This window comes from Phalacrocorax aristotelis, chromosome 3, assembly GCF_949628215.1.
Source record: "Phalacrocorax aristotelis chromosome 3, bGulAri2.1, whole genome shotgun sequence".
Lineage (NCBI taxonomy): Eukaryota > Metazoa > Chordata > Aves > Suliformes > Phalacrocoracidae > Phalacrocorax > Phalacrocorax aristotelis.
In genome coordinates, this window is record NC_134278.1 from 116,495,264 (window position 1) to 116,518,027 (window position 22,764).

Below are 22,764 nucleotides of genomic sequence, written 5' to 3' on the forward strand. Positions count from 1 at the left end.
AAGATTCAGACTAATTTAATTTCTTTTCTTAATGTTCTTTATCAAATTTCCACTGAATTCAAGGAGCAAACTGAGTAGGTTTTTGTGCAATTCAGACTGCATTATGAAAAGAGAATTCCCTTTTCTCCTCGAAATCTCGTTTTCCTCATGAACATCCACCGAACAGTGAATTCCCCAGCCCCACCGCCACCACGTGCCTCTCGTATGTACGGCCTCTCAGGCTGCTCTGGAACCCACAAGGGTTATGCCCAGGTCACCCAGGGAGGCCCCACCAAACACTGCAAATTTCATCTCCCCCAAAAACCCCACATATTTTTAACTTGGATTCCATATGCCTATGAACTAGTCTACTCCAAAATGCTTTTCTGATTGATGGAAGAGCTGTCTGCTGTTTAAACAAGGGTTACCAAATACTGTCAGGATCACTTCACTCTCTTTTCAGCTGCTAAAGTTTACACTTGAAAATCCACTTTGTCTACTAATGGCAGAATGTGAAAATCCTTTTTACCTTTTATCCAGCAAGAATAAAATCTAATCATATGACTGAATGTTGATTTTTGTGTATTTTTATATAAATTTTAACTTATGGTTTGCTCAGCACTTCTAAAATGTACTTAGATTTTTCTCCATCTTTTTGCTGGATTCCTGTCATAATGACCAAGTTACTTTGGGAAACATTGCCTGGCCGGGAACTAAAGAGACTTACCTTATTCTAAAATTGCTTTGGTAGATAACTGGCATCAAAATTTATAACAATATTTTGTATTATATAACATAGACAAGAAAAAAAAAGACATTATTTTATAGTGCAGTCACTTAGCTGGCAACTCAAATTTAGTTTCAAAGTTTGTTTTCCTTTTTTTTTCCTTCTCTCTCTTTTGCTTCATTTATTTTCATCTGTGAAAAGTCACTGTATGCAAAAATATACATTGGTATGTTGCAAACTAAGTGCCAAATGGTATAAAGAATTTTGTAGTAAAACTATTCAATATATTAGAAAACACATAGAAACACTTCTGTAAAACTTCTAACTCCTCCTCTCTGTTCGGTATTCCGTTTAGGTGTCTGTTCCTGGTAAATGTGTTTCATCCTCAGTTTGGCTTGAAGAAATTGCTTAATGAATACCTTTCCTTGATCTGATATTAATTTTATATTAGAAACCTGTGCTGCCTCAGCTGGATCTCAGGTCCAACCATCGCTATTAACAACAGATCTGGAAACCTATTACTCACAGGAGAAATGTGCGGTATTTACACATCTACAAAAATCTCACATCTTTTCATGGTGATAGGGGGGTGTCTTTCCTGGAACTGGAAGCCAATGTTAAAACCTGTTCAAATATGATGTGCCTAGGGAGGCGTGCCATCTAATTCAGACTGGCTGTACCACATGCCAGGCGTTATTTCCTGTAGGGGGTAGTACAGAGTTCTGGTTATCCAGCTAAGACACTAAACAGATGTTGCATTTAAATAGGCTAAAGTATTCAATTCAGTCTATTATGATTTATATTTGTGAATGGTGCTGATGTGCAGAAATAAGGGGTTTTCATAGTTGTTTTTTTTTAAAAAAAAGATAAAATGAATAGTTCAGCTTATTTGCCGTTGGTTTCCATTCAATCCTAATAACTGGTTCTCATTAAATGGATATACAGTTAAGTTTCCATCTGGCACAAAGTTCAGTAAGTAGAGCACAGCTCAACCTTATTTTACTAGTCAGTGGTACAACTTTAACAAAAAATGGTGGAAACCCAATATGCTCTCATGAAGAAATGCATTTTGCTCATACACCACTTTTTGCTCAGTAGAACCTTGCAGGAATAATTACTTGAACCTAAGAACTCACCCGTACACCCTTGCCCATCCTGTGGGTCCTGATACCCTTGGTAACAGAGGCAGCGGTAGGAGCCATCCATGTTTTCACAGAACCCGTGACTGCCACATATTGTGCCGTTCGCACATTCATCAACATCTGCAAGGAAGAATTTTCACATCAGACAGGCTGTGTGACAATCAAAGGCAGACATCCATGAAGAGTGCAGAAAAACAAAAGAGGGGCCATTTCTGCAAACAGATGCAGCGATGTCCCTCTATACATTGTGAAGGAAAACACAAAGGACAAGACACAAAAATTTAATGTAAACACATGAGCAATTTAGGAACTTGTTTCAGCGTTAACTTCAGAGGAAATATGTCAGACAATGGTTTTGGTCAACTGTCCATCTGTTTCACTAAACCTGCCAATCATGGCATGGTGCTACGTACCACAGAGTAAGGCATAGTTTAAATATGACCATCTCTCCAACTGGCTAACAGATTCTGCCAGTGTAGCATTATACAGTCAACAACATGTGTGAAACTGAACCCCCTGTGCCTGCAAGAAGTGTTCAAGGATATGGTTGCATCCATTGGGCAGAAATGTTGCACAGATCTCGTTCTGGCTCTCAGGACAGAAGAGAATTCTGTGGTGTATCTGTAAGTGGTAAATACCTGTGGACTGAGCTTTTGGCTTTAATCCTGTAAGTTTACATGTAAGAATAATCTTCCTTAGGTAGGGGAAGTAATGACAATGCCCGCATGGTTTCTATACTGGCCCTTTCATTTGTAGTTCTCATCTATGGTTTGCTGGCTGTACAAATAATGGTCACTTGCATGAGTAAGTCTCTGACTCAGCTGCCCATCCGCCTATAATGGAGGAGAGCTACTTGTGGCAGAATGTGGTTTATTTTTGTACATGTATTACGAGTGCTAGAAATGTATTATTTTTATCTTCACTCAAAGTAAGACCTAAACCCAAGGCCCTGACCATCTGTGGCAGTTAAAGATGTCATGGTGTGTTTTTCAGGAGGAAGAACATTAAATACAACAGGGAACCTGCCAGTATACTAGGATGAGTACCTCCTGCCTTCTAAATTCCTCTGCAGTTTGAAGCAGAGAAATTACTGCTATACCTAGAAACCATTACATAAGGTTGCTGTTCACTCGGAATTACCTTCTGCACTGTGCCTCAGGGGAAGTTACATTTTAAATGGTGAAGTGATTTGCTTTTGTTTTATCTGGGTACTAGCTACTATCGTTAATTCTGCACATTAGAGTAGACCTTCATGTGATGGGGCCTACCATGATTCTAACCTCCAGTGAAAGCCTTATGGCACTCGCTGAGCTAAAGGGCTGGTGGGACTGAATCCTGCATTGCCACAGAGAGAGGGCTGCTTTGCACAGGTAAGCAGCAGGGCTGCTCAGTGCTCAAACAGGCTGCTCAAACAGTCCTGCCTGCTCCTCCAGCTGTTCACAGCTGTGTCAAACAAAGGCCTAGAGAAGTCAGCAAAGGTACACCTCAGTCTCCTCATGACAGTGCTCACTGAGCATGGACATTTTTACTTTTCAATTGTGTCTTATGCTCAGCTGAATGGGAATTCCTGGTCTTTGAACCATGTGGTCCCAGCTCCCTGAGCTACCCAAATTTGGGCAGCACATCGTTACCATTCACACATTCCCTAATAAGTTACCTGTCGTGCGGCCCCTCTCACTCCCCAAGGGCTCAAATTCATCCACACGTGCCTCTGTCTGCCTCAGGGAGGAGCTTTTTTGGGGTCTTGAAAACCAGCTTTTCCTATTTGCTGTGCTCGGGGTTTGAACAGGTTTACAACGGCATATAGATTTTTAAGGCCAGAAGAGACTATCCACATCACGTAGCCTGACCTCTTAAATAGATGAAAAAACGGTCTTTGGCAAATTTTGTGAGTAAATTGTGGAATTCTAACTTTTTTTTTTTAAGAAAGGCATCTAATTTCACTTTAGGATGTTTAAGTGATGGAAAACTCACCTCTTCTCCTACCAAACTGATTCACTGGTTAACAATCTTCAGCTAAGCCACAAGATTCTTGCAAAAACTGTATGTACTACATACACTGAAATCTAGGAGATATGAGTGTAATTGACAATTGTAAAAAAAAAAAGCACTTACAGATGGAACTGGCAGAATAATTTATTTGGTTTGTTGGTTGCGTCAATAAAGGCTTTATTACTCTTTACACCTTGATTTATTAAACAAAGGAAAGATATTGAAGGAATTTATTTTAGAAAGGGTTATTTGTATTTGGCAAAGAATACCATAGCTCTTATGTTTCTTCTTGAGGAACTGAGTATGAAAATTTGGATGACTTCTGCATACTGGGCTTATTGAAATCTACCACAAACTATCCCTAGTAGAATTAGTTCAGCAATAAGAGTAAGCAATATATATCTGTATTAAAGGCACTGTCAACAGTGAAAGGTCAGATATTACCTTTGATACCCTTTGCTTTTCCAGTCACCATAGTGACAGAAGTATAAAAAGTTGCATATGGAGTTACTGGGAGAAAGAAGATACAAATTCTTTACGGTTGTGTTTTTCTGGTCCCTCCCTCTTGCTGTTGTGCATTATACCTGCATGACATATCTTATTTTAATTTTTATTCTCATATGATTATCAGAGATTCACATATCTGGTCAAAAAATCTGAATACTCTTATTCAGAGAATCCTGTTAAGAAAGGGAATTCAAAATGAGTGAACAATGGTAGATTGAGAGCCAGGAATTTAAGACAACAGACAATAACACAGCGTTTATATTTTCAGTGGCCAACTGTAGTTTAATAACAAAAGTTCCTGAGCCACGGGACAGTTATTCTGTTAAAAGCCTACACAGAAGACGCTACAGCTGGGGATTTTGGAATTACCTAAATGACAGTATTTCTCTTACTTAATAGCTAAACGTTAAAGGAAACAGATAGGGGAATGGATCACGCAGCTGTTTCTCTAAAGGTGAACTAAGGTCACTGACAGAAAAGCTGCAGAAACAAAATTTGTGATTGTAGCAAGTGTCCTAATTTAGTATATAATACAGCCACAGAAGACAGTTTTGTTTTTAAAGAGCACACAGTCTGAACATGACTGGATCTTTCAGTGTATGGGAAATTACAGAGAAGGTCCAAGCACCACATATTTTTCCTTGTCTAGACAGCTCACTCAAAGGACTCCTGTTTTACAGCCGGAAAGGGCACTTGTTTCTTTAATCACCCTGTAAAGCATGAGGCTTGTAAATGGTGATTCTCTTGCTATAGGAGACAAAGCGAGGGGAAAAACTAAATATGAAACTAATATATCCTATGTCTATATAGTGACTAAAGCAGTTCTCTGTAATTACGACCTGTTTTGGAATCCATGGCTCGGTGCTGCCTGCTTTAATCAAAACTCCTTTGATCTAACTTCGCCAGGATCTAAAGAAAGGCAAAACACGTGTGCGTTCAAGCACACTCCTGTTCAGCTCAATACCATGTTCCTGTTTTCTGCCAACTTGAACAAGATGAAGGCATACTTAACCTCAGGCATGACATTCAAGTCTCACTGAAATCTACTTACATGGCAAAGTGTCTGGAAGAGGAACTGTTTCCTAGGACGGTTCTGTACAGTGCTTAGGGAAACAGACTTGCAGGGCTGCCCATAACACCCATACATAAAAATCAGTCATGAGAAAACTAGAAAAATGAATATTCGAATAAAGACTTTGGCCACCTAGAGGCAATAATGCTGGATGGTCATTCAAACGTTGCGATGATGTGGGTAAGAGAGAGATTCTTGTTTTCCCCTTTGTGTTCTTAGTTCTCTAGCCAGATAAGAAGTAATTGATGCTCTTAAACATCTCTATCAGCAAATGCGAGAAGGCTGGTGAAGTTTGTGATTACTTATTGTGAAACAAGAGGTAGCTCATAGAGGCACACTCTGGAGATGCATACCTGAATCTATGTTTGGCAGAAGCCTGAGCTTTCTTACCTCAGTATTTAACCAGAGATTTGGTGAAGCTGTGAAGTTGTCTACTGCATAAAATTTACTCCATGGAATAGATAATATTCTGCCCCAAAAGGAGTCCTAGATTTACCATACCCTTTTCCTAAAGCTGCCTTGTCTTCCCTACATGGGCAGAATGATGGCTGTGATGTGCAGTTACAGCAAACATCTACTCCCTTAAAATGTCTTTGGTGGCAAAAGTAACGGTTATGCACTGTTCACAGTTCTGCTCTTTGTCTCCCTAATTTTAAGACTTCATAGGTATGCAGTCATCTAAAATGATGGACAATGCAGTGTCTTTGTGTACAATTTGTAAATTATTCTTTGATCACACAATGACCTGTGGATACTCCATGGAAGCATTCAAAAGGCTCAGACGGGTGACTTTTCCAATGGACAAGGAGAGGAGAACAGGATACAAGACAGTAAGCGAGGGGAAAGGAAGATGGAGAGGTTGGAGAGCTCTGGTGGGATGTGCCTATTGAGGCTGGCAGTGAAGCTCAGGGCTTGGAACAGAGAGAGGGAAAAGTGATGGAGCCACTGAGAGACATCTGGGACTGGATGCAGAGACAGAAGAGGCGCTTGGGGCATGGTACTGACTCAAGCGTCAGAGAACCGCTAACTTGAGTTTTTGCCAACACAGCTGACTAGCAGCCAACTGGGTAAAACACTGCCTTTACAGGAACCCCAGAGAGCTCGATGGGGAGCTAGGGAGCACTCAGAGAGCCTCCTGTTCAGAGAGCCTGGTGCAGCCAAATTGCTGAGCCTAGGGCCAGGCGTCAGTGGAATGTCACCACTACAACAGAAGCTTGTCTATACCTTGGAAGAAGATACATTCTCCACAGCTGTTCAGTTTACTTTGGCCAATGGCCATAAAAACTCCATACCAGAACTGAACCACATGGGGTTCTTAAATGTCATATGTTGTTGTTGTTCCTGACTTTTCAAAAAAATGAGTCAAACTCGTACAAAAACAGTCTGGAGATATGGAAAATCTGCTCCCCAGGTACAGAGAGGCGTCTGAATCCAGCAAAATTTCCTCAGGTTCTTTCTCTGATGGTATAAACAGTTATTCTCACTCACTTAACTAGAAGTAAATTCACAGAGGCACCTAGTGTAAAGAACAGTAGCTCCTGCGGCTGGAAGCCACATCCTTTCTCAGTACCTGGAATGTCACATGTTCCTTTTGTTTCCGACGCTTTTGTTTTGTCTTGCTTTTTTGCGTGAAGCTGACACCATCAGTGCTCCCCTTAAATGATTTTTTCAACTCTAGAGTTGTTTTTATTAAAATGACAGAATGGAGAAACTAATCGTGGTAGAAAAGGAGTGCTGCTACTTCGGAAGACTAGAAGTACCCTTGCTTCGCCAAGTTATTAAAATACTTTTCCAAGTGCTGAATATAAAGTCTGATCTGTATTCCATACACTCCACCAATTACTTGTGAAGCATGGTCAACTGGTTTTGTACTTGTTGTTTTATTCTTCATTAAAAAGTTCCAAAACTACTCACAGTGCTGGAAATAAGATCTTCTGAATTCATCATTTTCTATTTAGTACAAGTTTGGCTTTTTTGTTCTAATGGAGATTAGCTTTGTACTACTTCATCATATGTGATGGTAGCCCTTCCCTGGGAGCTGTGTTACTTTATTAACTGCCAGAGATCCAGACAGAGGGGCTCATTGTTCCTGGTACGTCCCCTAAAATTAGAAGCCACCAACTCCATCCCCCCCACCCCCCAGTTCTGTTTCTAGCCAGTTCCTTTTTTATTTCTGAGAGTTTGATTTCACAAGGTTAATAAGTGTTCTTCTAACTTTGGTTTGGAATAAAGTGTTTGGTTTCGACTAAAAGCAGGCTGCATTCTTCTGTGACCACTTTTTTTTCTTTTTTAGCTATGCTCAACAGTGAGGCAAAACACCTGCTACTACTTTTCTTGCAGAGAAATCAAAGATATTTAACCATATCCTTCCTAAACACTGGGCAAAATGTATACATGCTGCCACAAGAGTCTACGAACATGCTTTGGAATTATCCCCATTAGTTGAAATCACAAAATACTGCCTTGTCCATCAGTCACTGGAGTTATTCAGATTTGCTCTCTCTAGCCTACTTGACCAGGCCTTTGTTTTGGCAGTAAGAGAATGTTTCTTTCAACTTATGCCATGATTGCAAAGTAAACTAAATGTTTAGAGAGGAAAAGGCACCAAAAATACTGCAAGATTTTTAAAGTTATCAATAATAACTAAAGCACAAATAGTGTGTTTGATGTCATGCTGTATTTAAATATACAGCACTTATTCCTTACATCAGCGTAACAGTATTCTTGCCAATAGAGTGTTTCATTTCATTAGTAATCCTATTACTAACTATATAGCAGGTTATATCCCAGCTCAAATAATAATGCTGTAATGCTCTTTTTCCTCTGGTAAAAGTAGGGGGAGTAAATGCAACCATCAGACAGAAGTTTTTGATATACCTCCTCTGCTGAAGAACCTTTTCACTATCCCTAAGTGCACTATGAGAAGAGCCGGCCCATGAAAATCAATCATGTACAGATTTACTGGCCTATAATCTGGGATAGAGAACAGCTCGCTCGCTTCTTGGATGCTTGAGATCCGCCACCCGTAGGTTTTAACACTGAGCTATCATCCACCCAGTGCTTTTCCTCTGCATGCATCCTGCCGAACTGCTACCACACCATTTTTTCCCTTACTGAATTATTATGTTTCCCACAAGGCTTCTTGTCTTGAACAGTCCTCTCATCCATAAAAAACAGCCATTCTTCCTCCAGTTAGGGGAGCTTTTGTTTTCTGTAGTATTGCTGACTACGCAAAGCCACTATGGCCGTAGACATAAAAAATAACAAGAAAGGGTTCTTCAGACATGTCAACCACAAGCAGAAAAAGAAGGAAAACATAGGACCATTGTTAAATGGAAAAGGATAATCAATCACAAATGATGCCGAAAAGGCACAGGTCCTCAACACCTTCTTCACCTTGGTCTTTACCAGCACTGTAGGGTCCCAGGCTTTGGGAACAAAATTGCCAATTGAACCAAACACCGACCCACCATCGGTGAAGGAAGAGTTAGTACATGAACTACTACAGGAGCTTGACCCCCACAAATCAATGGGCCCTGACGACATCCACCTGAGGGTGTTGAGCTTGCTGACATCATTGCTAGGCTGCCTTCCATAATCTTCGAGAAATCATGGAGAACGGGGGATGTCCCAGAGGACTGGAGGAAGGCAAATGTTACCCCTATCTACAAGAAGGGCTCGAGGGAGGATCTGGGTAACTATAGGCCCATCAGCCTTACTTCAGTCCCTGGGAAAGTTATGGAACGAATCCTCCTGGGGGCCATCACAAGTCAAATGAAGCACGTGATTGGGAAAAGCCAACACGGCTTCATTAAGGGCAGATCGTGCTTGACAAACCTGGTGGCCTTCTATGACAAAGTGACTTGCCTGGTTGACATGGGGCAGGTGGTGGACATTGTCTACCTGGACTTCTCCAAGGCCTTTGATACGGTCCCCCACAGTCTCCTCCTGGAGAAATTAATGCGTTATGGCCTAGACAAGTGGCCTGTGCAGCGGGTGGGGAACTGGCTGACAGGCCGCACCCAGAGGGTGGTGGTAAACAGCTCTTTCTCAAACTGGCAACCTGTCACTAGTGGGGTCCCCCAGGGATCGATATTGGGCCCAATGTTATTCAACATCTTTATAAGTGATCTGGATAATGGGATTGAGTGTAGCCTGATGAAGTTCACTGATGACACCAAGTCGAGTGGGGAAGTAGACACTCCAGAAGGGAGAGCTGCTCTGCAGGAAGATCTGGATAGGCTGGAAGAGTGGGCCAACAAGAACCTTATGAAGTATAAACAAGGACAAGTGTAAGGTCATGCACCTCGGAAAACATAATCCAGGAATGCAGCACAGACTGGGATCCACCTGGCTGGAGAGCAGCTCTGTGGAAAGGGACCTGGGGGTCCTGGTGGACAGGAAGCTCAACATGAGCGAACAGTGGCTGCTGCGGCCAAGAAGGCCAACAGGATGCTGGGTTGCATCAAAAAGGGCATCACCAGCAGAGAGAAAGAAGTCATTATCCCACTCTACTCAGTGCTTGTCAGGCCACACCAGGAGTACTGGGTACAGTTCTGGTCCCCGCTGTACAAAAATGATGTGGCCAGGCTGGAAGGGGTCCAGAGAAGGGCCACCAAGATGATCAAAGGACTGGGAAGCCTGCCATATGAGGATAGGTTGGGAGAGCTGGGTTTGTTCAGCCTTGAGAAAAGGAGGCTCAGAGGGGATCTCATCACCACGTACCAGTACTTAAGGGGTAGCTACAAAGAAGATGGAGACTTCCTTTTTACATGGAGTCACATGGAGACGACAAGGGGGAATGGACACAAGATGCTCTTGGGGAGATTCTGATTGGGCACCAGAGGGAAATTTTTCACAGTGAGGACAGTCAACCACTGGAATAATCTCCCCAGGGAAGTGGTTGACTCGGCCACATTGGACACTTTCAAGAGTTGTCTGGACAGGGTGCTGGGCCATCTTATCTAGGCTGCTCTTCCTAGAAAGGTTGGACTAGATGATCCCTGAGGTCCCTTCCAACCTGTGATTCTGTGATATCTTCTTGGTATCGTTGAGCACAAGTCTCCTTTTTTAAATTCAGTGCAGAAGAGCAGCATCACTAGCTTTCCTGGTAGTGTGTGTGTTCCATTAGCAACAGGGTATATTCTCATGCTATACCACAATAAAAACCTGAGTGACACCTAAATTCTAGGCTCCTGATTAGTGTTTCTCACCAGTGGTATTGCTGGAGCAGCTTTTAAAACCTTATATGAAAAATACGTGTATAAGCATACCTGCATACACTTACAAAGAGTAAGCTGGCTTTAGTACTCTAAAGATATAATTACTGCTATTCACTTCATTTCTGCCTTTTCAAAATGTCTAAGGTTCTATCATAGACAACATTTACTACTATTTCTCACTAGTTACTTCTGTTGTATGGATGCTTCATCTACATTTTTTAAAAAAATAAGAAAAAAAAAATAGCCTTGTCAAGCAAGGTTCTGTTGTCTCACACACAGCAACAAGAACAATCCAGGCAGCTCAGGCTTGCTGCTAATACACTTAAGAATATTTAAACTAAATAATCCTAAAAATTTACAGCACTTGAAATTTATCAGAAGCTTAAGTTCCGAACCCACTTTACATGCATTTTCTATATATTCATTCCTTCCGCCTGTGCTACAAGATAGAAATAACTTCCCATCTATGAGTAGATTTCATATTATTACAGATATCCACTGGTTTCATGTATCTTAACATAAGAATATCATTTCCTCCTTTGCAATCATTTGCCACAGTTCAGTTAGTATTTCTTCTTTTTCACTAATTTCTTTTGTTCCAAAAAATACAATCCAATGTTAAGATAGTAAAATTATTAAAAAGTCAAGGAAAGTAAACCACAGCTTCTAACAAACATTAACTTCATTACGTTGCCCATTTTGTACATTTCCTGTTATGATTCAAAGAGCAACATAGCACACCATGCATTTACAAGAAAAAGAACAAAGGGCTCTTAGGCGGCAGGCTGCAGAGTTAATGGTGAGTTTGGGGATTTGGCCCAAACTGACTACTTTTCTCACCCAACTAATAACAGCAAATCGATGGGAATGTGCTATTGTGACTTGTCTCACCTTCACATGTTCGGCCACCTGCAGAGACAGAAAAGCCCCGCTCACATATGCACTGGTACGAACCATCCGTGTTTAGACACTCCCCATGAGGCAAGCAGAGGTCAGATCTTTCACATTCATTGATATCTGAGAACACAGAGACATTAACAGCTTTGCAAATCATTATACCCTTAATATTAAGCCTAAGTTCAACTAGTCTTAGAAGTAGCTTTTATTTCCACCAGCTATGTAAATAGCAATGGAAATGTGGCTCATTTTCCAGAGCAACCAAATCTTCTGGGATCATTCTTAAACTCTGTATAGGCATCAGCATGTTCTGCTGCATCATACTCTCATATATCACTCTCTGTGACGGGGATGAGATGAGAGTGATTTGTGAGATACCAGTATAAGCCCCATACTAGCCAATATTTCTTCTGTGTTAGGGGAATTCTCAGATGGCTCCATCTCACTGTTGCTCGATTGCTGCATGCCGGTCAACTTGTGCATCTGGCTCCATGTGTTACCAGCACATCTGGAGATGCATCCTTCCCAGTAATGATTTTATATAATTTAAAGCCGAATGGTCCCAAAAGGTTGCAATATGACAGTTTGTCATTGTTGCTTTTTTTTAGACTTGGAAAGCATTTTTCAAACACTGCCTTTCAAACTCACTTTTGAATCTGAAAAACAAGCATTTCTTTCTAATTAATGTCTCACCTTACCAACAAAACCTACCATCAGAACTTAAGGACTGGATTAATTCATTAAGAAGGTACCCCTTTTACATGAATTACCATTCACATGGTAATTGAATTTTGTGGTTTGCTTTACAGAAACCTTTTAATAAGTTTTCAATACCATGCTGAGATCAAACACAAATTTAGAAACAAAACTAATCCATCATCACAGATAGTAGAATTTCTTATTCTTAACCATGTCTTTAAATGCTTAGATTCTGGCCATTGTTACAGCCATACAAAACCCATTGAAGTAGACAATAGCTTTAATAGATTAGAGAAATTATTATTTCAATACCATTAATTCAAGACACTTGACACCCATTATAGATTTTTTTAGATACAGGCCAATTCTATCCTGCGTATAAGCATTCTAAGCCAGCGGCCAGAAGTCATGAGAACAGAGGCAGTTTGGGGAAGGGTAGTATCTGCATGAGGTTCACAGGGAAAGGTCAGCGCGCTGGGCTTCACACATCATCTACTACACGTGTCAAGTCTTCTCTGAATTCATAGCCTATGCAGACAATGACATACCTCCTGAAGCTCTCTGAAAGTCAGGTAAGGTGGGAGATGAGTAATGACAAGGACAGTACAGTACCTTCTCGGGACACACACTGTTCTCAAGACTAAGCTGTCAATTTCTCAAAACTACCAGAAAAATACTGGAAACAAAACCAGCTGATTACACAAGGTAGAATGATGTATTAAGAGACAGGAAAACAAAACTAACAATCTTAGGGAAATACGAGTATAATTCATCTGAAAGAGCAAACTGCACACTTTCTAACATTTTGGACTCTTTTCAACTTTGCTCCTCACCAAAATGCATGTTACTAATTTCTAGTCTAAGCCAGATTCAACTTGCAGACACTGCTTTCTGTGATAAATTTGCCAGTTTAATTCAATAGCTCTCTACTTTCAATTGCAGTTTCATCTGAAGTTAATAAAGGCAATAATTAACTCACCCTTTTTTTTTTTTTTTTAACAAAATAAGCATTTTAAAAGCATTCAACCCTTTTTCCTCCAGGCCACTGGCTTTTTTGGGTCCACCTCTGAAGTCTCCTCAGCTAATCAGTGTCCATTTTGAATTGTGGGCACCAGAATGTCAGCATAGAACAATGTGCCAATAGCAGTTGTATCATTGCAAAATAGAGGTAAACAAACCTTGCTTACTCCTGCTAGGTATTCTGCTTTTTCAATCTTCCGGGGAGTGAATTAGTCCTACTGGCCACAGGGTTGCACTGGAAGCTCATATTCAGGGGACTGTCTCTGACCCCTAAATCCTACTCAGTGACTGTGCTCCAGAAGGAAGTCTATTATTATACAAGCATGACTGAGATTCCTTCTTGAATATGTAACTGGATATACTGTAACGCATATTGGTTGCACTCATGCCCAGAGTGATCGGGATCAGTCTGCACTAGTGGCCTATTATCTGGATCTTTTACCATGTCCCTCATCTCTCCAGGTGAATTCTCTCAAAAATTTTATGGTTTTATTTACTATTACAGAACTCTGATAGAACTAGCTTTCATTCATTTAAAAATGTCTCAGTTTATCTGCTGCTTAAAATATTTTGAAGGTACTGTTGAAATGTAAAGACGACGTCATTTATGATATAAGTATGGCTAGTTTTGTCCACTACAAAATACAGGACAAGAAAATATACTGGAGATTTCCGTCTATGACAAAAATTCTGCTATTGCATCCTGTAACAGCTTAACAACAAGTAGTCACAGTAAAAAAAGTTTAACCATACTTAATTCTGCTAGCCAAAGATCTCCCTTCATGTTCTTTTGCTGTGTCCAGTTCTCTGCTGTTCTAACTTATCAGTATTCATTGTATCAGCTCCTCCTTTTTTCCATTTGTTCTGATATTGATCTGGCTATTCCTCAAGCAGTTTCAATCCCCTCTACAGCAAGTTGTTATTTTTCATTGTTGATAGTCTTCCTTCTCAAGTGTGGCACTCTTACCTGAAGTGATTTCCAATTTTCATTCACATTTTTCTGTTAAAAATAGTGTCTATACTGTCTGTCCTTTAGTTGGCTCATAAGTGCTTTCAGTTTTGTCATATCTACCCATTTAAAACATGAAGCCTCTATACTACTACTTTACATAGCGGAGTGAAGAGAACAGAGCTGTATCAAAGCTGGCACTGATTTATAGCTTGTGATCAAGTCTCTTTTATCTGCCAAAGCAAGGTCTAATACAGCACTCCCCTATGTTGAACGCAATGTTTTCTGAGTTGGAAAGCTGTCACATGAAATACTCAGAACTTCTACAGGGAATTTGCTGTTGGTTGCACAAGATCTTCAACATAGGTCAGCTGGAACGCAGTCTCTCAGCTCAAGTCTAAACTGTGCGTAAGACAGCAGCCAAGGCAAAGTCCAGTCTCCTGGTTCTCTAGTCATTCAGAGGACGAACACGCTATCACTCTCCAGCTCTAATACCATGGTTCTCATCTCATAAAAACAGATGGCACAAGGGAGTTGAGGCATGCCTGGGTGTTGTGCCAACTTGGAGTTGGGATAGTTCCGAACTAAAAGCCAGGAAGTATTTTTCTGGTTTGGCAATGCTGACTCAGCCTCAGATAACACATTCTCTTCCTCCCCGCCCATCCTCCACAAAGCACTGCAAGTGTTTCAGAGGTGAGAGAGGTTTATCTAATGTGACTTGACACTAACTATATTGTTCTATGTTTGTATGAATCAATGTAACAAAAAGAAGGTTCTGTCAAAATAAATGTTCCCAGGATTTGGGAAAATGCAGCACTGTATCTCTTAATTCTAACGTAGACCCTCTTTTGAGTGATGAAGGCTGAGATTTCAGCCTCTTGAAATAATTTCTCAGCATATATTTAGAGAGAGTAATATAAAATGAGAAGAGTAAGAAAGTACTATAAATGCTAAGTAAAATGAGTTTCTCTTCCTTAGCACAATCTGTGACTATCACAAGTTACGCTTATGAAATTGCACATTTATAATAATGATCTAGGTTTTTTTTTTTTATAGCTATTTCATACCTTGACATCCCCTATTCGCTATCTGCTGGAAACCATCCGGACAAGTGCACTTGTAAGACCCGTCTGTATTCATGCAGCTTCCTCCAAGGCAAATATCACTGTCTTGAAGACATTCATCAACATCTGAAATAAAAATATAACTGAATTATTAGATGATGTAAGAACTGATGAAACTTTTAATAGTGACACTTTGCTGCAAGTGTAGCACCTTAAAGCTACAACATCATTTAACAACTCTGTGCGCGTATAAATCAGGTTTACTACACTTCAGAATGTCCTTTTAGTTTCTTTCATCTTATCATCAAACATCTTGTATTTCTAGAGCGCTTTAAAATTTGCATTTGTGTAATTTATTCTTAGCACACACATCTAATGGGTGCTGTCTCCATCTCTAATGAAAGGTATCATAACAGACCTTTACACCAATCTCTCCCCTACTTTAACGGTGACTGGGGTGTTACAGTACTACAGTTAACAAGAAAATCCAAGCAGCTGTACATTTAAGAAGAGGCAGACGCAATAAATGCCTACTCATGCAAATGTGTAGTTTGCAATATGCATCTCTGGACATGTTTAGACCACTACACAGAGATCCCTGAGCCGGAAGCGACCCAATCCAGACGTCCCCTGAGTATGGGCAAGCCCAAGCATAGCTGGTGTGTCACAAGACAAGACGTGTCTGTAGAGACTCCTCACAAAACAACCACGCGGACAGGAAGCTTGGCAGGACAGGGACCACACTGAGTACTGCTGTGCTAACGGTTACTTTTTCAGAGGCAGTTCACGTGATGCAATACAGGCATTTCACCAGCTCAGCAGCTTGGTCATGAAACTGAATAGCTGCTTTTGCACAGTGCTGCACCCAAGGCATAAATCCAGTGCCAGAGTCAGGGCATGCAGGGTCTACCTCCCAGCTGCCTATACATCAGATTCCCAGCACGAAGCCTCAGGCCTATAGACCCTGCCCTAGTGTCCTGACATCCATGGGACAAACGTGCTGAGTGACAGACAGCAGGGCAAGTTTCAGGATACAAACTAGGTACAAAGTAATCAAATATTTCAGGAACAGGACATGGGTACTGTCTCCACCCAAGGTCTTTTCTTCCCCAGAGGAAACAGAGCACAGCTGCTCTGGGTACAGGACTAACTCAGCGAGTGCCTACATTCCAGTGATATTATAGTTTTGTTTCACTACAGCTAAAGATCACCATGTATTTCATGACTGTGCCTCTACTTTTAAAAGAAAACATAAAATAAGAGAGTCAAGTGTTCACTGGAACAGGCTGCCCAGGGAGGTTGTGGACTTTCCTTCCCTGGAGACATTCAAAACCCTCCTGGACGCATTCCTGTGCCCCCTGCGCTAGATGTACCTACTCAAGCAGGGGGGCTGGACAAGGTGATCTCCAGAGGTCCCTTCCAACCCCTACCATTCTGTGATTCTGTGAAGTAAAAGAAGTATCTCATAAGCAACTTTCCCTTGCCTCCACATTGCCCTACCTCATAACTTACTGTGTCTATTGCTCTGATAATGCAGATAGTTTCCTTTGAAAAACAGTTATCAAAGGAATTTTCCACTGCCTTTGATTGTTCTGACTTCTTAAGCATGGATTTTAGCTGATTGGAATTGTAACTTTTTCCTGTGTTGCAGGAAGAAATAACAATTATAATTAAAAAAGAGGATACGACCTAATTTCTACAGTTATCTCTGCACAGCCCACACTATATCAGAGTGTGGCTATCCTTGGGATTTAATCTATTTGATAAAAATAAGAAATATGGATAGCTTTCTTGCATAAATGAATGCTGTTGTAGATAAAATGGCACTTAATGCTGACGAAGTTGACACCTTTCGATAACCACGTTTTATAACAATTTTCAACTCTGAAATAAATTGTGGTTTATTTGAAATGGCAATTAATTTTGACTAGGAGCACAAGAAAAAAAATTAACAATTCCCCTGTGCTGAGTTAATGCCAAGTTGCACAACAAGAAGGTGTCTTCTGCCAAATGCAGTCAAAATGCATTATTTTCTGTATAGGACGCAGATCTCCTTTTCTCTGATGCAACTCTTAATTGGTCCTATGGTCGCTGCACAAGGATCTCCAGAAAAAGCAGACAGTAACTCATGCTTGAGATGTTCAGTGCTTTTTACCATTGTTTACAGGTGCATGCCTAGAGCATTTTGGCTAGCAAAACCTATGAAGGCTCCCAGCAGAATACTGGAGCCTCCTACGCTTCTTTTCCAGTAAATTGAGTTCTTTGAGATGTACAGTCTACACATAAGTCCAGCTGGTGCAAATTCATACTTCCTGTCAGTTGAGTCAAGGCCAATACTTTTTACCCTCAGGTGCGCTCACACTTTGCGTTCCCTCATATTCAGAGGAACACAGAGCAGAAAGTCTCAATGTCACTTCATCTCAAGAACAGGAGGTGCTGAATGAGAGGGTAAGGCAGAAAGAAAATAAACATGCATATGGTCATGCATCTTAAAGACTTCTGACTACCAGGAAGTAACCTCTCTTCCTATCTTCAAGTGGAAGGTTGTGCATACAAGCCCACCTGTGCATCATCACATACTTCAAGGCTACTAATTTCCAAGCATATAATAGCAAGTCTCTGCAGGTGCTGCAGAAGGAAAAGATTCTTCAGCCTTGGATAACAGGGTATACAGACATTTACAATGTTAATGGACACATGGATTATTGCTCTCAGACAGTACTGAAAGTACGAAGGCCTCAGTCCAGCTTTCTCATTTTCTGAAGGGTTCTATGCAAGAATGCATACAGAGCATGTATACTACATGTATACATCAATGTAGAGAACGATTATTTGCAAATTACCTTTATTCTTAAGTAAGTGAAATACTGTGCAAAGGCTCCCAGACAAGAACTTCTGCCAGAGTTTCAAAAAGCACAGCTGAAAATGAGCACAGCATAATTCTGCCAAATTCTGCAATATCTCTAGAAGTTTGCCCAAGTGTATAATAATTAAACCAGCAAACTGCTTCTTGAGCTGCTACATTTTTAAGAAAACTTCTCAAGTAGAAGAAATCTTTATTAAACAAACAAGCACGTTTCTTGCAAGTGATTTGCCAATCACATCAGCTTTACAGCCTGATACATTTTTGGGTATCCTCTGATGTGACAAATGACTGTCCCTGAGTCTTTCAGAAACCGGACAGAATTTGAACCACTCTTCTTTCACACAACTGTGCTGTCCTATACCCACAGGTTTTGTCACCTCTTTCCTACTTTCTCCATGAAGTGTTAGGAAACATTCAGGTAAATAGGCTAGTCTGAAAATCAGAGGCCATCATGTGGAGAAACGCTGGATATCTTCTCAAGGCAATTTTGTCTTTGCGGAAGCTCTGCCCTGTGATCCACCCACACATCTTGCTGAACTGTCAGGAGGAGAGCCATTTTCATGAAGATGGGAAGCTGGCTGTGAAGCTGAGGACCTCCACTGATGAGAGGAGAATGTGAGATTTAAACCTGTAGTCAACTGAGTTCCCTAAATGTGCACTGAATAATTCAAAGAGCCTTAAAAAATAATTACATCACAAAGTGAGGAAAACAAGAAAGGTTAATGTATAGCGGATAAAGCAGTTGTGCAAAGCCTTCTTATTGACAGCACAGTCTGTTCAAACTTAGTTTCCAAGGTGCAAATAGCAGTCTGTAATATCTTGTACTTCAGAAAATACTGAAGGGATATAACGCAAGCACAGAAGAATTTTTTCCACTTTGAGATGAATAGATTTTGCACAGAACTTTTAATATTTATGGAAATCTTCAGTGAACAAACTGTGTCTATAGAAATTAACCACTTTGGTACTGGGTGGAGAAGCTGTATGTTTGGTTACAGACTCTTGGGAGTGAGATGAAGACCCTGAGGTGAGGGAACAACTTTACCCTTTTTACTTGTATGATCAAATTCCTCCTCCTTTGCTGTGAGAGCTTTCTGAAATTACTTTTTCTTGAAAATTGCCCTCAAACAGGATCGAAGAAGAGATGAAGATACAGCATGGACCTGTCCTGACAGGCCATTGCATAGTGATGGAGAGCAGCAACAGTTACCATGGCTTCTTGCACTGTATGAAATGCACCAAACTAGTCTGAAGAGATGTTCTGGAAAATCTTTGGTTCTCAACTACAATGGATTTATATTAATTTCTATATTTCATTTGCTCTTCTTCACAACAAGATTATTTAACTCACAATTTCACATGCTCAATTATGCTAACAGCATTTACCAATTTGAAATCTCTCTCTGCAGAGTTGATTTGTAGGCTTCTCGCTCAAGGAACCAAAATGCTTGAAACAGTTATGCATCTCACTCTCACCATCTCCCTCTCTGCTATGGAGAGGAAAGAAAGCATCTTTTCTTGTTTAAGGTGGACAAGGTAAGAACTACAAATTAAACTGTAGCAATAGAAGATTACCATCCCATATTTGGAAAAAAAGAAAGCCTAACACAAAGTCAGCAAAGCACTGGCACAGGCTGCTGGAAGAGATGTTTGGAATCTCATCTGCTGAAGCCTACTCAGAGCAGGTTAGATGAGTACCTGTCAGGAATGACACCATATGGTTTGTTCTGCCTTTGGGAGGAGGAATGGACAAGTGATCCCTTCCACCCACCAAAATTTTCTTTGATTCTTGACACAGTATCTCTGTATCTCCACATCTATTGCAACTCATGAAGATCTGGAAGCCAGAGCAAAAATTTTTTGACACAACTTTCTAGTGCCTTGCATCATCAGTGCACATTTCTTGAAGCTGATGCAAGTGATGCTGGCATTCACCAGGAACTCTGAGAAGATTGTGTTAAGTTAGTCTATGACCAGATTTTCCACACAGGTCAGCAAAGAGTATCACTGTACTGAGGAGATTTTAAAAGACATCCTTATTCCTTGTTGGTGAGAACTTCAAGGGATGCTGTCACTCATTAAATGTGGACAATCCAGTATCACCATTGTGATGAAGTCTGGTCTGATTACAGGTTTGTCTTGAGAAGACAGCATTTGATTGGCTCAGGGGGAACTGCTCTTCTGCCTGGACCACTTGAAAAGGAGGATTCCTGACCTATTGCTGTGGGCGAGAAGGTGGGAACTGCCTCTTAGAGTGCTGTGTGAAGGATAACCTAGCAGCAGAACACTACTAGGTAGAGGAGCAGTAAGGAGCTGCAGCTCTAGAAAGCACACCAGAGACTGGAAAGTTTTTATGTGCTAATACCACCTGTATGGTGAGACCTTAGCTGACATGTTTTTTCCCCCTAGGGTGAGATAAGGAAGCAACTGAGATACAATGTTTTCTGGAGCTTGCTGTTAAGTAACCTCACATGCCCAAGGTGACCATGAGCAGTGCAGCAGATGTACTGTATTGGGTGGTATAGCCAAAGCTGGAGAAGAGGGAGTAGCTTTGAAATAACTGATTAGAAAAAATCTGTTTGCCAATTATTGGATAATTACATCACCCTACTTGAGACATAATAGAATGTTTCTGTTTTCTATAACACAGCATTTCTCCCTATGCTTACTCTACATCTTTCACCTCTTATTGTTGTTTTTACAAGCTTAGTATGTAGGCTGCCTTCTGAGACAGTGAAAGCTGTGAGGTCCAGCAGATCCCCCCGAGATCATCTTATACTACATATTTTCTCCTGCCAGTGCACACAGTGGGATTGTGGTGGCTGGCTACAGGTTCCCAAAACCAGCTGGAGAAGTAGTTTTAATTTAGTAGGCCCCCATGTGAACAGTGTATGCTGGCAGAAGGTTTTGTAATACAGAACCTCTGTGTCAGAATTTGAGCAACAAGGTTTGGAAAGTATTAATTGTTTTTGGTAACAATGTCAACTGCTCTTCCAATCTTACTGTTGGAAACGTGCTGACTTCTTGTATGTGGAAAGATGACAGGGTCTATTTCTAAGAATCCATTAAATATGTTGCTGTGTAGGTGGGGACTGTTGAACGGTTGACAGTAAATTATTGAGAATGAAAGAGGAGCAACATACCCTTCTGCTCCATTTTCAAAAGGGTTCATGCCTGCAGCTGAAATACGCAAGAACTTACTGAAAAAAATGAGTCCACAAGCTTACCTTCACAATGATCTCCAGCAGAGGATAATGAGTAGCCTTGGCTACATATACATCTGAAAGATCCTTCTGTGTTCCTGCAGCGTCCATTCGTACAGAGTGGTCGGCGCTGGCATTCGTCTATATCTGTAGCAGAAGAGACAGCAAAAACATAACACATCTGAAAATACCAATTACTAACCAAATGGTGCAATAAACAATACTGAGCAAAACAGCATCAGAGTGTCAGTATCCAGGACTGATTGTCTTGATCGATTTATTAACAAATGCAGACAGTCAATACAACACATAAAAATATATGAAACTGCAGATTGGATGTTTTCCTTGAGATGACTGCATTCAGCATTCTCTCCTGTAGCATCAGTATATCCCTCAGTGCACAAACAGGTACACACACAAACACACACAGATGCTGCTTGAGAGCTGCTTTTGTTTCTTTTATATCTGGCAAAGGTAACAAACCAGCTGCTCCAGTGAGTCAGCAAAACCCACAAAATACTTTCCAGCAGGATTCACCACCTTTTAACAGGGTGTGGTTTTCAGATGCACACTGAGAGGCTGTTCCCCCGTGCAGTTGTACCTTAAGGGTCCTTTAAATACTTGCCTTGTAACTGTATTAATACTGTAAGAATGGGGAAATGTCTCTTTGCTTCCATAACCACTGCTAATCCCTCAGCGCTTCATTTCTCATAAACTGGGGTCAGGCTGGGTTAACTGATGGACTTGAACATCAAACTGAAATTTTCCTATGAAAAACTTAAAATATTGGAGAGGAGCAGCACTCTGAACTCAGAACATAGCACGTGTCTTGTTTGAGCTAGGAAACCTGTCTTCCCTCCCTTACTTATAAAATGCTTATTAAGAAACAATAATTAAATTGATACGGTAGGTTCTTAGTCAGTTCTAGGATTTAGGCACAGCTGAATGTCTTTCTGAAAAATATAGTCCAACTCAAACAGGAGGAGGTTACTCAATGCGGTTTTTCAGGTCTGTGTTATGGCTACATAGTCTGACCTCTTGAGCAATGGTCCCTTGTGACCACAGAAGTTTTGCATTTAAGGATCACCAAAATCTGTGGGGCTGCATGTAGCATTTGGGCACGTGTACAGGTCCTTACTTTAGAAGTGTGCACTTTAAGAAGAACAGTTTGCACATGCCAGCTCAGCTTGGCAAGGGCCATTTTCCATGAAAGGCTCAGAGGAAGCAGTCAAACTTTGTCTACATACTTTCCCCAAGACCAGTCTGCTGTGCATCCTGGACAGCACATTTAACTCACTCAAGACACTTAACTTACACTGATGTTTTGTTTCAAACTTCCTGACAAATTTACGTGAATGATTATTTAGTTTTACTGTATTATTTTTAGCACTCAGAAGACCGCAAGTGTTTGGTGCTACATGCAGG

The 22,764-nt window shown here is 40.8% G+C and overlaps 1 protein-coding gene across 9 annotated transcripts in view; it reads right to left on the bottom strand.

The window, feature by feature from the left end:
- Positions 1-22,764, bottom strand: part of LTBP1 (latent transforming growth factor beta binding protein 1) — a 210,017-nt gene that overhangs the window by 32,830 nt on the left and 154,423 nt on the right. For all 9 annotated transcript variants that reach the window (XM_075089238.1, XM_075089236.1, XM_075089237.1 and 6 more), the window contains 4 exons: positions 21,364-21,486; positions 15,274-15,396; positions 11,533-11,658; positions 1,843-1,968 (listed from right to left, as the gene is read on the bottom strand). In XM_075089238.1, coding sequence (XP_074945339.1) covers positions 1,843-1,968; positions 11,533-11,658; positions 15,274-15,396; positions 21,364-21,486 — 498 coding nt within the window. The remainder of the gene's footprint in view (positions 1-1,842; positions 1,969-11,532; positions 11,659-15,273; positions 15,397-21,363; positions 21,487-22,764) is intronic.